Here is a 16,829-nt window from a genome sequence, read left to right as displayed (position 1 = left end):
GTTTGCAGGGTATAAAAGAATATAGCAAATGCAGCCTTTTTTTTTTACACTTTAGACACAACTAAAAATGGTAGCTCAGACTATAACATAGTATAAAAACTAAATATCCCAAACTTTTGCTTAACAGGGTACAACCATTACTTTGTTTTAGATACAATACTTAATTAAATGGGCTTGTTTACTTCTCAACTTCCTGTTTCATATATGAGACCACGGAAACATGGGACCTTCTAGTAACTTCAGTGGCACAGTGGAAGGATGTAAAGCGGAAGACTGGTGATTATCCTGTCTGATCAATCTGTGAATGGAACTTATCTATTGCTCCTGGTTGACAAGTTATCGAGTTAGTGTGAGTTTTTAGGAGCAAAAAAAAAATATTTTACGGATCAATTCAGTTCTCAAGTCAATGTATTTATATTTATATTATATATATACAGTCTCATAACAGTGCTAATATGACATTCATTTAATTTGCCTGTTTTCATTGCTGTTTTCTCTTAACATATTGAGACCTTAGGTAAGATTATAGCTTCCTGTAAATTCCAGAATCTTTTGGAGCTTCCTTAATTTATTACATTACATCAAATCCTATATCTATGGATGGTTAGTCTTCATGAAAATTGTGTATGTGCTTTGCTTTTATTTTCAGTGAATGAGCTCATGTCACCTGTGATTTATTTTTTCATTTGTCCATTATTGACCTTCACCATTGCTTGCCGAGGTGCCCCTGCCATCAATATAACTCATCTATGCATAGCTTGCTGTTCTCATGGCAGGACCTGGGCAGGGGGCCAACGATTTGCCACTTGTCAGAATGGGGCTGATAGGGTGAATGGATCCTGTGCAGGACTCTGGAGACAGAGAAAAACACTAAGCCGAATCGCCAAGCAAAAACAAATACCAGGAAGGTATTTCTGGCGGAAGGCGGGTAGGTCGGAACATGGAGAGACAACGAGGAAGCAACAATCCAAATCACAAGACGAAGTCGAAAACGAGGAGCAGGCTAGGAGATCAAATACCGAAATTTAAGCAAGAGAATAATGCGCACATGGGAGCTCGATGAGTATCCGCAATAGTGAGCAGGGAAATGAGAAAAGAGCAGAGCCAAAATAGCGAGTGGAGTAAACGGTGATAGGTGTATTATTTGCGGCGTGAGCGATTGTTAAAGGGTGTGCGTGTAGGAATGCGTAACACCGCTTCTCCCTTCACATGAAGCCAAAAAAAAAGGGGAGGAACAGGGTTCAGCAAGCCGCGACTTAAAAAACACCCTGCTGAACTCTTTCGAGTGGCTAAACTAGTAAAGATTCTCTCTTGGAACAAAGGTTGAGATTCATGGTTTAAGTGTCACAGGTTTGAATCCGAGCTGTGTTGATTGAGATTCTATCAATCGTGGGGCTTGACTTAACCAGTATCCTCAGTCAGCAGCTCAACAGTGATGCCTGGGAATTGCATGGTGCCAGCAATCATCATCATAATCGTATCTCATCAGAGAGATACTCCTTAAAACAGCGTTCTTTCTCCTGTAAGCCACAATAGAGCTTGGAGTTTGACAAATCATAAATGGATCAGACAAATGGATGCCTCATGGGAGACACGGGTCTTCACTCTTGTTAAATTAGGTTAAATTACTGGGCTCACTAATTTAGGCTTGTAGATGAGTCCAGATTGGGAGGGCACAAAACCAGAAAACCAGAGACTACAAATCTAAAATCCAATGATGGATGCTTTTAATTAAATATCAAATGAATACTGCATCCTTTGAGTATAGTGTCAAACAGGTAATGTAAATACCTCAAGGCAGATTGGTTAGCGAGGCTGCCTCATAGGTCTTGGGTCCTACAGGTAGGTGCCATTCTAGACTGGGGTGCCTTCTGTGCAGAGTTAGCATGATCTCCCCTGGTTTGCTGCAGATGGTTTGGTTAGATTTTAAGTGAAACAGTCTTGTGTCTCTGGGATGGGCTCTGGGTTGTCACATCTCTCACAGGGACAAACCAGCGAAGACCTTCAGGTCTGTACTGGGCACAGTTTCCACACACATTACAGTTCTTTCATTCCTTGGTTCTTTACCACTGCTCCACAGCCATGCCATCTTCCTCTTGCTCTCACATTGTACTAAATTGTGCTCATGAAATCTGCAATAAAGTACATGTTTTCTTTGCAACCATTATTCTTTTTCTGTGTATGCTGCACCACCCCTGCAAACCTTAAGAAATTTCCATCTCATTTGCCTTGCTCATGTATTTCTTGCTGTATATACTTTAATTGACCATCTATTTGTCAGCTATATTTTAGGGTGAAGGGTGAGCCATCTGTAATTAAGTAAATTAATATATCCTGTTAATTCTTGCATTTGAGTTATTTTTATTATCCCTGACTGAACAGAGCACATGCTGGTTTAATAAAAATACACTTTTGCCCTTATAGAACACTTTATTCTTAGAAAGTAGTGTGTAAGAGTTAACCACAACTAGACAAACTACATGTGTAATAAAACTTGTTTAGTTTGCATAAAATGTATTATGATTTATCTCACATCTTGCTGTGTGAACTGTTCCCTTGGAAATAAAATACATTTACCATCATCTACATTTTAAATTGATGTCTACATTTTTCTATGTACCTTTTTCTCCTTCCCTAATTTTGAGGCTATGTTTTGGGATTGACAAAGCTCACACTTAAGATGAAGAATTAGGCTTACATGTATAAAAAATTTGAACAGGTTTTAATACAGATTTACTGTAAAGCAGTAAGAATGTCTTATAATTGGTACATGTTTCTTGTACTGTATGACAAGATGTCATATCCATATATGACAAGACCCCCATCCTTGGAGATTTTTAAGTAACAGACAGATGCCAGTTTCCTTGTTGTGAAATCAGCACTGGGCAATCTCGCCAAACCAGCAGGATCGCATTGTTGGCGTTATTGTGAGGTGTTAAAACTCTCAGCCCGTGAATTTCTCTCATTCACAAGCGGAACCAGCAAGGAGCTGTGGGTCTTCACCTCCAGGGACTCTGCAGAGCATTTCAAGCAGTACTGTTTTGCAGCACCTCTTAGAAAGATGGGGAGCGGGGCGCTGGAAATAGTTGCTATGTGCTTGGGCTTCATCGGACTGATTGGTGTGGCCGCTATTACAGGCCTCCCGATGTGGAGAGTGACGGCTTTCATCGGGGAGAACATCATCGTGATGGAGACCCGTTGGGAAGGGCTGTGGATGAACTGCTTCCGACAGGCCAACATCAGGATGCAGTGCAAAGTGTACGACTCCCTGCTGATCCTGCCTCCAGACCTCCAGGCTGCCCGCGGACTGATGTGCTGCTCTCTTGCCCTGGCCTTCTTCGCACTGATCATCTCTGCTGTTGGCATACAGGGAACGAGATGCCTCAAGGATGACATGCACACAAAAAATATCATCCTGATTGTAGGCGGATGCCTGTTTCTTCTGGCTTGTATCACCACACTCATCCCTGTGTCCTGGACTGGCAACGTAATCATCAGGGATTTCTACAATCCCCAGATTCTGGACGCTCAGAGACGAGAGCTGGGAGAAGCCCTCTACATCGGGTGGGTGACGTCTGCCATTCTGTTTGCTGCTGGGGTAATACTGCTGTGCCGCTATGTGCCCCGAAAGCAGAAAGAGGATGAATATTACTATACCAAGGGCTCGGTACACAGTATGCCTCAGCCGGCAGTGCAGAGGCAACCCTCCAGCGTTTACAGCAAAAGTCAGTATGTGTGATAACTCACAAAAGACAATATGGACAATCTGATCAAAATGAACCGAGTAACTGTGGTACTTCAATTTGCATGGAAAAAACAGTTTGTGTGTCAGCGCTCCAAAAATGTCTTATCTGGAGTTTAAAGAAAACTGATTGTATGCAATAATATGTAATTTTACCACTAAAGAGAAATTCTGTGATCCAGTTTTGTATAGCATTGCTTCTTATTTCTAATCCACTTATAATTAAGTTATATACAGTATAACGATTTCCTGACCTCAAAGTAAAAAGCAGTGTGCAACATTTACAGAAAACGAATGGTTTTCATGCAAGGTTTGTTTCTTCGGTTGAGGTTACTGTAATATCAATTCATATTTAAGACCTCTTTAAAAAATTCAAATGTGATGCACAAAGGAGCTTAAAACAGGTATAATTAAAAATTAATGAGGAAATTAGAAGTGATATAAAGTGGTATAAACGACTAGTAAATTCACTTCAGTAGTGAAATAGAACATGTATGACAAGCATTTAATGACTAGAACAATGAGCACTGCAGAAATCCAGATTATGGGTGTCTGTATTTTTTTTTCACTCAGAAATCCAGAACATAAAGATGTTGCTATTACAAAGGACTTTTCAATGCAAATGTGCTTGTATCTATTTTTGGAATGATAACATTGGACATTTACTGTATATATATTTTTCTTCATATTGTTTTTAATAGCATTTTCTGTTATTATTGCATCCACCTTTGTAAACCTGCTCAGTTCTATATTGCGACATATCCTATTTGACATGACACACCATATTTGTAACAAACTTTTCCTTGCAAAAGTATTGTTTGTATCTGATTAAATAGCAAATAATGCGAGTGTGATGTATTCTCTTTTCTTGATTCTGCAACCTACACTTCTGTGATCCTGTCTATAGATGTGCTTTGCCTGGGTGTAGAGACAGAATGAAAAAAGATGTCTGCTTATGGTTAGACATAGCTGCAGTTTTGTACATACTGTATTTTGTTAATCAATTTATTCTTCAAGGCACATGGTTTTTGCGTCCATACTGTTTTCAATCTACTATAATGGTGTCGGGCTCTTGAGCTTAACATTCAAAATATTAGGAATCAAATATATGACTGTATATTTGTAAGTTATCTAATGGCTGAATCATTTCATAATTAAACCAATATTTACATAAATGTGATCATTATTATTTAAACACATTGTATAGATTTGTACACCTATAGTAGATTAAACATAAAGGATGTGAATGGAGGCTACATAAAAGTGTATTTAAGACTGAGAACAGAAGACACTTCTGTACCTGAAGAGTTGTGAGAGTCTGGAACAAGCTACTTAGCTATGTTGTTGAAGCTGATACCCTGGCTTCCTTCATGAAAAAGCTGCACAAGATCCTTGGATTAATTAGCTATTAAATTCAAATGGACTAGTTCATCCAGATTGTTGGTAGCCATTCATACATTCTTAGGTTCCAATAGAATACATTCTGTCTGCAGCTTAGATCTAAATAATTGGTAGGAAATGTCCATTTGGTATATCTCTCCCATTGTTTTATTAGACTGACTCACAAGTATGTTTAATTTGTTTCTTCATGTATTTTAATCTGCACTCAGTTGCGTGCAGATAAAAGTCTGAAGTATCTTAGTTCAGGTGAACTGACTTACCAGTGATCACACCAACCATTTTCATTTTTTTGTCAGTAACAAAGACTAGCTTAGAATATTTTTAATTCTACTCTGTTTGGTTATATTTACAGCAGTCAAAAAAAGTATTTTCATGTCTCTTAGACTCCTTTGATTGAGAGTGACCATCCAAAATGAAAAAAAAACAACAAATGGCAGAACATGTCAATTCTGAAATAAATTTAAGCTTTTGTGTTTTTGAGTCTCAAAACAGAATTTTCTGTTTTGGAGGAAGACCTTTGGTTTTGCTCACATTTTGCTGAAATGTAGTTGGTTTCTAAGTTAGCTTGTGGGTGGGTCACATTTCTAATCTAATTCTAAGCTTTAGACTGAAAACATTCTCACTTTAAACTTTAATTCACATTAATCTCCTTAAACACCTTCTAGCTAGTACTAACACTGGATTGTACTGTATATCACTGTGTGTTTTAAAGTAGTAGTAGTTTAAAGAGGCTTTTGCCAAATCACAACTCATTGTTGAATGCCTCGTATGAGTGACCTGACCACTTTCAAATAGTCTTCAAAAAGTTCATGATTTGCACAATTCAAGAATGTTTATACAAAGCAGTATGAGCTCCTCAAGCATTTTTAATCCTTTTACAAAACCACACATTTGAATTTTTTGGACTCAAATCCAAAATGCCCACATTTGCCATCTTTCTCAAAAAATGTATTTATGCTTATACACCATTCTTGTCTTGCAAAATGGAATGCAGCAGTTAAAGTGTCCTTATGGACAACCCTGATGTACTTTATCCTGAGATTGGGTCCAGAAGTATAAACAAGCAGAATTGCATTACACTTTGTCGATAACGGTACACCTGTACACAAAAGAGTTAAGGGTTTTTTGTGTGGGAATATCACACATGGTCTGGACATGGAAATTCAAAACTTTATGATAATCCATAGTGAGAATACTGTAGTGGGATTGAAATGCATTAGATCTGTAGAAATCTATCCTGCTGTAATTTTTACATCATTGTCAGTATTGCTGGCTGTACCTTTGCTGGAAGTTTCCAGGACCAACATTAAGAGCTGCAACTCTTCTGCAGCTCTGGTAGTCTTTATTTCACATGGAAGTTTTTAGATTAGCCTAAGGTAACTATTTCATTATGCACTGTCTTTGTTTGGGTATTGCTTTAGTCTGTGATGAAAATCTCTAGATTTATGTATTGTATCTTTGAAAAAGCCTGTTGTCAAAGACATTCCTTTGACAACACTTACCTACTGTATATTCACTGTATTGATCTGGTATTTTCCATTAATTATGTTATTGTAATTAATTAAAATAATTATTCATCTGGTATTTTCCATTAATGATGTTATTGTAATTAATTAAAATAATAAGAAATGGTAATAAGAAATGATGTAAACATGAGCAGCTCCTTTGGTCAATAATAATAATAATAATAATAATAATAATAATAATAATAATAATAATAAATTCCTACACTCATATAGAGGTTTCTGGACACTTCACTCAAAGCACTTTTATGGGGACACCCCTTCATCACCACCAATGGACAGCACCCACATGGATGGTGCACTAGTACACTCACCACACACCAACTATCAGTTATGGGGAGTCATAGATGGGGATTATAAGGAGCCTGTGATTGGTAAAGGCCAAGGGGAAATTTGGCCAGGACACCAGGGTAACACCCATACTCTTTTTGAGAAACACCCTGGGATTTTTAATGACCACAGAGAGTCGGGACCTTAGTTTTACGTCTCAGCTGAAGGACAGTATGGTATAGTGTCACCAAAATATATAGTCCCAAAATGGGACAATCCCAAAATTTCCATTGGGCATCCAAATACTTGATAATTGGGCATTTTGGAATACCCCCAAATATGGGTCCTATATTATTAGGAGCCACACAAACCACCAGGTGAGCACCCTCTACTGGTCTATCTAATACCTTTTCATGGAGCAGTCTTAGTTTTTCCCCAGAGGTCTCCCAACCAGGTACTAACCAGACTCCTCCTGCTTAGCTTCAGTAAGTTGCCACTCATGAGTTGAACAGTAACATGGCTGCTGGCATTTGAATTTTCATACATTTGGTATTTAATTTTGAAAAAGGGCATCAATGGCAAACTTCCTCCAAAATACGTGATAAATTCATGCTGCTGTTCTTTTTCTGTCAACAAAGGATCCAACAGAGAGGAGACAGTTAAAAACCAACAGAATAAAATCTTACAAGGTTAACCGGAATAATCTACATATTTAAAAAGAACTAGAAAAATTAATAAGCAACAGGTTCAGATCATCGTTATTGATTTGTTGAGTATTGAAGAGACGATTAAATGTTTTCTTGTTTGATTCAAGAAAGTCAAGAATCTCCGGTTTCCTTAAAAGGGCACAGTAATGTAGCTAAACCTGTAAGGTCACATCATTTAAAGTTTCGCTGGGGTGTGAAAATACTTCACCAGCAAGTCATCTCTCCCATTTCAAGGCTTAGTTGTAAGACTTCCGAAGAGCCGAGTCTAGAGAAGGATTTGAGACAATGGCGAAGGGGGCGCTGGAAATCGTTGCCATATGTTTGGGCTTCATCGGACTGATTGGTGTGGCCGCTGTCACAGGCCTCCCGATGTGGAGAGTGACGGCTTTCATCGGGGAGAACATCATCGTGATGGAGACCCGTTGGGAAGGGTTGTGGATGAACTGCTTCCGTCAGGCCAATATCAGGATGCAGTGCAAAGTGTACGACTCCCTGCTGATCCTGCCTCCGGACCTCCAGGCTGCCCGGGGACTGATGTGCTGCTCGATTGCTCTGACCAGTTTTGCCCTAATAGTGTCTATCGTGGGGATGCGATGCACAGCGGCTTTTAAAGAAAATGGCCGTGCCAAACATATCACTCTGATTGTAGGTGGATGTCTTTTTCTTCTGGCTTGTATCACCACACTCATCCCTGTGTCCTGGACTGGCAACGTAATCATCAGGGATTTCTACAATCCCCTGCTTCTGGACGCTCAGAGACGAGAGCTGGGAGAAGCCCTCTACATCGGGTGGGTGACGTCTGCCATTCTGTTTGCTGCTGGGGTAATACTGCTGTGCCGCCACGCACCTCGAGCACAAGAAGATGAAAAGTATATGTACAATGGAAGCTCCCTTCCTCCCAACTACAAACAACCTTACACCTACCAGCCAGCTTACACCTACCAACCAGCTTATACCTATCAGCCAGCTTATACTTACCAGCCAGCTTACTCTTTGCCACCACAGGGTTCAGTTATATACAGCAAAAGAGGGCAGTACATCTGAGAAAATATGAAATGCTTCAATTACCAAAAGCCAAACTGACCAGCAGAAGGGATTGAGTTCCAGAGTTTTGAAACATTATTGGAAGTAAATCTTCCTGTGCTGGTTTTTGAGAAGTAAGAGAAAGGATATATTCTATTTTTACACTGACTTTTGCAGCTGTTGTCATTTTTTCTTCGTAGTTCATTTGATATCTCTTTCGCTTGCTTTTTAATGAATGCATTCCTTGAATTGGTCAAAGTACTGTAAGTGTTTTATTGATTTATACATGTCAGACAGCACTCATGTAATAACATGAATTCTGAGTAAAAAGATCTCACCTCACAAGTTATTATCTAACTTAAATTCACATTATGTTTTAACTTTGTTCACCTTGGTTGTAAATAGTCTATATTAAAGAATGTGTAAACAGTGCATATATAATATGTATATGGTATTTCAAATGATTAATCTGTTTCCACTTCTTGTTTAACCTTGTACTGGAATTATTATCCTGGACAAATCTGTGATTTATTTTGTAATAAATGTCATTCTTGATATTCGTATCTGTGTTTACTAAAACAAATTGAAGTAAATATGTTTCTTTTGTCATAATCATTTAGAGTATCCTCTTTTCATACTTTTAGAGATCAAATACAATTTATTCTATGTAACTACACATTTTCATAATCTTATGTGTTAATTGTAAATTCTGCTGTAAAATAAAGACAGCACTCAGACAAAAGTTTATTATATATATTTTGTTGAACAAGGGTAGACAAAGAGAATTCCAGGTGAGCATTAGTATAATAACCTTTTCTCATTCAAATGAGGAATTAGAATTTTATGCAGCAATTTATTTAAAAAATAACCATTATGAAAAAACTGTTCAATTGTCCAATTCCAACAGACCTGTTTGTTGTACATGAATGTGTACAGGTTATTTAAAATAATAATTCAAAACCAAAACATGGTTTCGTAATCATGATTTTAAAGGTATGCAATGGCCTCTGGGTTCAATGTTGTTATGTTGTATAAGGAAATCTGTACCATAAAAACAAATTAAATATTTCTCTGTGAATTGCTTTGTCCATAAATTCAACTACCAATGCTCAGCCCCATTTCTGGACTGGAGTGTTGCCTGTGGACATCTTGTCTGTTTCATTACGCAAATGGAAATCTACCACATAGCACTGAGACTTGTCAGTCACACCTGTTATGTAAATTTGCTTACAGGCTTGATTGTACGAGAGATAGCTGAGTTTTGTTTCCTGGACTGTGTTTAAAGACTATACCTGCAATATGAGCTCAAAACATATCTTTTGTTCAGAATTTGCCTTTGTGATGACTGTATCAAAGGCGTTATACAGGAAAGCCTTTAACTAACTCACACTTTGAAAAGAAAAACTCTGCCATGACAAGGTCTGTGGTATTTACTCCTGTCTTGATTACAATGACTTTGAAAGACAGTGAACCACAAGACTAATGTTTAGTTAGTGGAACTGACAGAAACAATATACAGTCATATTTATTATAAATCCTAGATTGGACCTATATTTTCAGGTTTAATTCTTCAGAATGAATTTGCAGGCAGATGTTTTGTAAAGCTGGTCTCACACTACACAACTTTTCCTAGGATTTTTAGTCGTGGCCTTCATTTATATAATAGGAAGAAAATCATAGCGAGTTGTAGAGAGTCGCAGTGCACACACACGATACTATCAGTTGTGTAGTGTGACACCCCCAGCGACTCAGTCATAGTGCTCTTAACAGCCCCTTAATTAGATGCTTGGAGTAATACAAATTTTATTTTATTGGAATTCATAAGGCCTGCAAAATGGAAGAGAAAGAAGAAAAACAGCAGGAATCTGAAACGCATTTTGTCCTCTCTGAGTGTGTTACGAGCACAGCAGGCATCAATTCATCTTCATTATCCAATCTCCTCTTCCTTCACTATTTAAACCTTCCGTTCACTTGTAGTCCTCGCTGGGTAATAGGAATCTATCCACCCCCTGAGCTTGCATCGTCCTCTACCTCTGACCACCGAGACGAAGATCCATTTAGCCTTGGACCTCTCGACAACCCTTTCGTCTCCCTCCTTTTTTCGGATTTGTTTGCCTCGCTGATCTCTCAACCCAGATTCGACCTCACCTGGAACAACTGACACCTCTGTTGCTTCACCCTTCTTGGACTCGTAAGCCATTGGACTCTCTTAGAGAGCTGCACAGAGTTCATAATAACTGGCTCGCAACAGAGTGTGACTAGCAGGACTTCTTCTAGGCTTTGTATTTGTTGATGCATCACAACACTTTAGGAAAATACTACAGAAAATGGTCTACCTACTACCATGTACTGATTTATTAATATTCAAGATACTCCTGCTCTGTTCCGTGTCTACAAGACTGTCCCCGATGCTCACCTGAAGTCCATCTTCTGTCAGCCTTTGGGAAACCCAGTACGTTCTTGTCAAACAATCTCAAAGGAGAGCAAAAAGCCTCAAAATAGTAAAATAGTGTTTCAGCTGGCACTGTGCCATTAATCTGCATCTGCATCTGCGTGCTATGACATTTGTCAGATTGTGCTCACATTATTTTCAAAAATGCATCCAAAAGAGCTTTCATGATAGCTTTGAGGAACACCCCACTTTTTATACTCTATATAACATTATTTTAATTATTATTACTCAGTTTTTGATTTAAATATTGAAGCACATCAAAGCCTTAGGACTGTAAGTAGGGTAATAATTAGGCATTGTGTTCATTGTTGTATTGGAGGAACATAATTGCAGTGCATGTGTGGGTGAGTTAGTTAGCAAGTGGATGTGAAGTGAAGAGCAGAGTGTGCTAGTTCCACTCCTAAAGAGGGTTTGGTGGGGAGCTGGGGTAGGCTGGAGGTCAGACCCATATTAGAAAGATAGCACACTGGAAATGTAGCAGTTTCAGAGACACGGTACCGAATTTGTGCATCTGCCCTGAGCCTGTGAAAGCTTTCCAGACTGAAACTCTCTTTCATTCCCCCCAGAAATTTCTTTTTGTTTGAAATAAGCTCTAATGGGTAACATTTCTGCCTTGCAGCCTGGGGTCCTGGGTTCAATTGCAGACTTGGGGTGCTATCTGTCGGGAGTTTGTATGTTTTCCCTGTGTTCACATGGGTTTCCTCTGGATGCCACACAAGTGCTCACTGAAGAACATGTAGCAAACTGACAGAGGTGAGGATGCCCACTGATTTATTCAGATTCCAAGTGATGACCTTTCGCATAGTGCTGTGTTACAGAAAATGTTCATTGTTGTGCTTCAAACAAATGAGAGAATGACTACAGAACAGAGGCATCAAAATCAACATGTGCTAAAAAAATAGCAAGCCTAAAAATTGGTAAAACTACAGTATGACAGCTGTTTATTCTTCTATGATATGATGTGCCAGTTCCTTCTTCCTTGTCAGAGAACTTAACAAGCTGCTTCACTTTGGGAGTGGAAAGGGAAGGCAGACAGAAATTGTTTCTGTGTTTGTTTGTGATAAATAGCAGGCCTTGTACCTTGTACAACGTCATTGGTTGTTGATCACCTGCTTTTCTGTGACAACAATTTTCGAAACTGGTCTTACGTGTTCAGTGGGCATCAGAGGGAATTCTGAATGTGTTCTTTGTTACTTGACTGCGTCATTTCTTTGCTTCATTTTTCATAATATAAAACAGGCCAGTTTTCTTTTGTTGTAGTCCAACTTCATTTTCTGTTAAGGAACAGAATGATTAAAAGTAATCTGAATTCTGAATTTCTGCACACAGATCCAGTTCTGGGGCTGAATTTTTGCTCTACGAGTAAGAAAATCACAATTGGGAGTACATTACAGTAAATATTAAATGTATTTTGTTTCAAAGTTATTTCCATTTCAAACATTTTCAATGCTAAATTTCATTCTTTTTGTACAGTAAGTGGTGGAAATTTACTTCAATATATCTTAAGTTACCTTGCCCATTTGTTTTTGCTTAAGACTAAGTGATTTGCAGTTTTAATTTACCATTCATTTAATAAAAATACACTTGTGTCAAAATGTGAAATGATACTGTAATGGGCTTTCATTTAATGAAACTGTCTTTCTGATCAAAAGGAAATAGTAAAATAGTTTTATAAAAGGCTAAGTTTATCCTCAACTTTAACAACATTTTTTTGTTTCAAAACTGGTCAGTGATGATTTGGAATGGATCTTGATGATGATTCAAAATTTAAAATACCTGCACAATCTGATGTAGTTGTGGTTTTCAATTTTCAGACATGGACAGCTCTCAGGGAGGAACAAAGCTGGAGAAAATACGATTTAGGGGAGAGGTATTTACCTCTTATACTAATCCTGGAGAGAATAACTGCTTTTCTGGTGCAGTTCTTATAAGCTTGTATTAGTGGAATCAGGCAGTTAATACTTAAACAATTAATAGAAAACAAGCAGACACAGTGGCTCTCAGAACCAGAATTTGACCCCGTGAATTATATTTGTTACTGTTGTCACCTAAGCTTTGAGAAACGTAACTTATAAAACCAAACAGGATACTTGTTTTGCACTTGTTGCTTTGCCCATGAGTATAGAAGAGATCACCAGTTCCAGCTAGTTTGCAAAAGTCACACTCAAACCACGCCTAGACGGCTTTTAGGTCTAGTCAGGGATCAGCATTATAAAGGGAAAGAGGTATTTTAGCCACAGGCTTCTGCAGGTAACTGGTACTATTACAAGATCAAGAGGAGAAGATTTAATGGAAGCAAGCAGAGCAGGCATGCTTTCAGCTTTGTGGTGAAAGCCAGCAGCTATCCAAAAACAAAGGATCTTCAGGAACAAATACAAACGAGTAGAAGTCCAGCGCTACTTATTTCTGAAGTAATCAGAAAGGAACAGGAATACCTCAACTGCTAAGGATCACCATTCAGCTCAGACACATGGCCTGTTTGACAATATCCATATGTTAGCAAGGTGCATTGTTTGGATTTCGACTGGAAATCATCCTGGCATCCCAGAAAGGAACTCTTGCTAGTAACAGGTTTTCTTCTTTCATGTCCAATGATCAGGCCTTTTATTTCAAGCATTTCACAGTAACTAACCACTCTTCAGACATCTCCAAATGAGCTCTTAAAATTCAAGGGCCTTGTATCAACTGAGGCTTGTATTTTCTGTTTTCCCTGGGCATTAGGCTGTTGATTCTCTTCAATTTCCTAAGCTCTTTGATATTCTGATGTGTGGTGAGCGTTGATATTCTGATGTGTGGTGAGGTGGATGCTGCACATTGGTGGTGGTGGAGGGGAGTCACCATTACCTGTAAAGCGCTTTGAGTGGAGTGTCCAGAAAGTAGTTATAATAATAATTATTATTATTATATTCTATAATTGACCCATTGGAATCTTTTAATCGCTTTAAGTTGTCCTCACAGTCCTGCTTCTACTTTGTGACTGGAAAAACACTTATTTATTACACTCACAGGAACACTGAATCTGCTGCCAACATTTACAGTATAATACCTTTCCTTGTGTTTGGAATTAATTTTCATATCTATAAATAGCATCATGCCTACTTCCCTGGTCTTTAAATTACTCTGTGCAACCTGGCTTTTCATATCTCATTTTTTCGTAAAAGGTCTCTTTATACATCAACTACAGTATAAACCAAATATTATATGTTATTTTTAAGATGCATTTTTGTCATGTATAAAAATGCTGGATAATTACAAGAAATAACACAGCCCTACTTACAGTCCTAAGGCTTTGATGTGCTTCAATATTTCAATCAAAAACTGAGTAATAATAATTAAAATAATGTTATATAGAGTATAACGACTAACACTTCTTTTCTTGAACTGCAAATATAACTTTTATTTTCATGTATCCAACTTAGCCTCTAACTGTAAGCATGCATTGAAAAAAGAACAAAATGCATGCTAATATCTCTGTAAATCTAAACTAAATCTAAATGTACAATTATACTTAAAATATTATTTTTATTATTTGAGATTTATGACTCTTTATCCAGGATAATAGAAAAAAATGACCACGGCAATGGTATCATGGCAAACAAACACCTAGAAGGATCACTGAAACTGTGTAGCATACAGCACAAGGAAAAACACAGGTCCTCAGGGGATTTAATTCAAAAACACACCCCACAAATCCCTCCTCTTTCCACTATAGGCTCAATTCAGGCTGCTAAACCGGTTCAGGTGAATCAGTTAGAGCTGAACTGTGAAAGCTCTCAGGAAGCAGAGCTTCTGTTCCACACATCACCTCACCTGTTAAATGCGAACAACGGTCTCCTTCTCTCAAGTCTGAAGCACCTGCAGAACCTGTTCTAACACGGACCAGGCCGTGCTTTGCATCCAGAGATGGCTCTAGCGGTGCTGGAAATTGTCGCCATGATTCTGAGTACCATCGGCCTGATAGGCGCTGCGGCCGCCACGGGCATGCCGATGTGGAGAGTGACGGCTTTCATCGGGGAGAACATCATTGTGATGGAGACCCTTTGGGAAGGGCTGTGGATGAACTGCTTCCGACAGGCCAACATCAGGATGCAGTGCAAAGTCTACGACTCCCTGCTGATCCTGCCTCCGGACCTCCAGGCCGCCCGGGGACTGATGTGCTGTTCTCTTGCCCTGGCCTTCTTGGGCTTGATGATAGCCACCATGGGGATGCAATGCACATCCTGCATCCGGGATAACGACCGTGCCAAAAGCATCATCCTCATTATAAGCGGCTGTCTTATAATTATGGCCTCTATTTGTGTTCTTATCCCTGTGTCCTGGACTGGCAACGTAATCATCAGGGATTTCTACAACCCCCTGCTTCTGGACGCTCAGAGACGAGAGCTGGGAGAAGCCCTCTACATCGGGTGGGTGACGTCTGCTTTTCTCTTTGCTGGTGGGTGCATTTTTGCGTGCCGCAGTGTACCTGAAGACAAAAATTCACAAAGGTTACTATATTCCAGAAATGCTCAGCATGTAGGGTACCAGCCCCATGTATTGCAGCGCCTCCCCTCAAGTGTGCGCAGCAGAAGTGATTATGTTTGAAAACCAAGAAGAAAATGAACATGGCTGTTCTAAAACTCAACATCAGTGAAAGGGTGCAGAGCTTGTTCACAGCTGATGTGTCTTAAAGGGTTAAAACAGAACAGGACATGCTCTCTGCATGGGATTTTATTTTCGGATGAAATATGGTAAAAGACCTTTGTTCTTGCTAACAATAAGGCTTCCTTTGTTTCTGACAACATCATGGGGTTTACTGTCAGCACCTGATGAACGGGTGTAAACGGCCAAGCTCTGGAAGAATGTGAACATGAGCCTCTTGTGTTGTCAACCATCTGTTTACTGAATGCTAAAATCACATGTGAGTGCAATCAGACACCTGATATTATAAGTAAAGAAAACACTTAATATTACAGAAATACCAGTTATTAGTACTGAAGTGAAAGTGTTTTATCTAAGCTACAGTAACTTTACATTTGTAGCATATGTATAATTTCTGCAGGTTAGATTACCCTCTGTTACCTATGCATTACCACCCCTTCTTAATTTTTATAGTGTTTTCATACCAATTTTGAGTTTTGTATTTTTGTGAAATTCACTCAATTATAGAAATGGAGCAAAAGTAAATTTAACATTGCACCTATATGCTTATTGTTTTGTACTTATTACTTATTAAAAACACCTTGATCTCTTTTTACCTTTATTTATCCTTTGTAGTGTCTTTAGCAGTTTAACTCAAATTGAAATTAAAAATATACTAATATAATTTTATGCTTCCTGTTTTGCTCTTTTTATGTAGCACATGAAGTTCAAGATGATTTAATGTTTAACTTAAACATTTTAAGCTGTTTTTTGTAATCTGTCTTCAGTTTTATTAAACCAATAAAGTAATCACATTTCAGGCCTCTGCAGTATTTTTGATTAATTGATTACTTCTACATTATGGTGGCGCATGTGTATCTGAGAAAAGCAGCCTGCTACTGTCACTTGAGCTGCTATAAATGTTGTTAAAGTTACTTCATCTTAGCTACCTTTTGCTTTTCAGTCCCGGTTCCTTTCAGTGCTTCTGGAGTCCACACTGGATGTGTGGAAAACAGGTCTATATTGAGCCTTTGGTAACTCTGTACCCATTTACTACTCTGGATTGTGGTACAGTACTGAGCACTAAATGA

General features: G+C 38.6%; 3 protein-coding genes across 3 annotated transcripts; all 3 read left to right on the top strand.

Moving 5' to 3' along the window:
- The first annotated feature begins 2,979 nt into the window (after positions 1 to 2,979).
- LOC138239187 (claudin-8-like) lies at positions 2,980 to 4,590 on the top strand. The gene has a single exon (XM_069190190.1). It carries the CDS (start codon positions 3,062 to 3,064, stop codon positions 3,737 to 3,739), a length of 678 nt encoding a protein of 225 aa, XP_069046291.1. The 5' UTR covers positions 2,980 to 3,061; the 3' UTR covers positions 3,740 to 4,590.
- A 3,255-nt stretch (positions 4,591 to 7,845) lies between these two features.
- On the top strand, positions 7,846 to 9,744 carry LOC102696628 (claudin-4-like). The gene has a single exon (XM_015341813.2). The coding sequence runs from the start codon at positions 7,929 to 7,931 to the stop codon at positions 8,685 to 8,687; it is 759 nt and encodes a 252-aa protein (XP_015197299.2). The 5' UTR covers positions 7,846 to 7,928; the 3' UTR covers positions 8,688 to 9,744.
- A 5,110-nt stretch (positions 9,745 to 14,854) lies between these two features.
- cldn8.1 (claudin 8.1) lies at positions 14,855 to 16,558 on the top strand. Its single transcript, XM_015341845.2, has one exon. The coding sequence runs from the start codon at positions 15,022 to 15,024 to the stop codon at positions 15,700 to 15,702; it is 681 nt and encodes a 226-aa protein (XP_015197331.1). The 5' UTR covers positions 14,855 to 15,021; the 3' UTR covers positions 15,703 to 16,558.
- Positions 16,559 to 16,829: the final 271 nt, after the last annotated feature.

The sequence above is a fragment of the Lepisosteus oculatus genome, chromosome 5 (assembly GCF_040954835.1).
Source record: "Lepisosteus oculatus isolate fLepOcu1 chromosome 5, fLepOcu1.hap2, whole genome shotgun sequence".
Taxonomy (NCBI): Eukaryota; Metazoa; Chordata; class Actinopteri; order Semionotiformes; family Lepisosteidae; genus Lepisosteus; species Lepisosteus oculatus.
The sequence above is the reverse complement of the archived record's forward strand: the minus strand, read 5'-3'. Positions and strand labels throughout refer to the sequence as shown.

Excerpts from the sequence above, each read along its gene's own strand:
- LOC138239187 (XM_069190190.1), top strand. The coding sequence starts at position 3,062 with ATGGGGAGCGGGGCGCTGGAAATAGTTGCTATGTGCTTGGGCTTCATC.
- LOC102696628 (XM_015341813.2), top strand. The coding sequence starts at position 7,929 with ATGGCGAAGGGGGCGCTGGAAATCGTTGCCATATGTTTGGGCTTCATC.
- cldn8.1 (XM_015341845.2), top strand. The coding sequence starts at position 15,022 with ATGGCTCTAGCGGTGCTGGAAATTGTCGCCATGATTCTGAGTACCATC.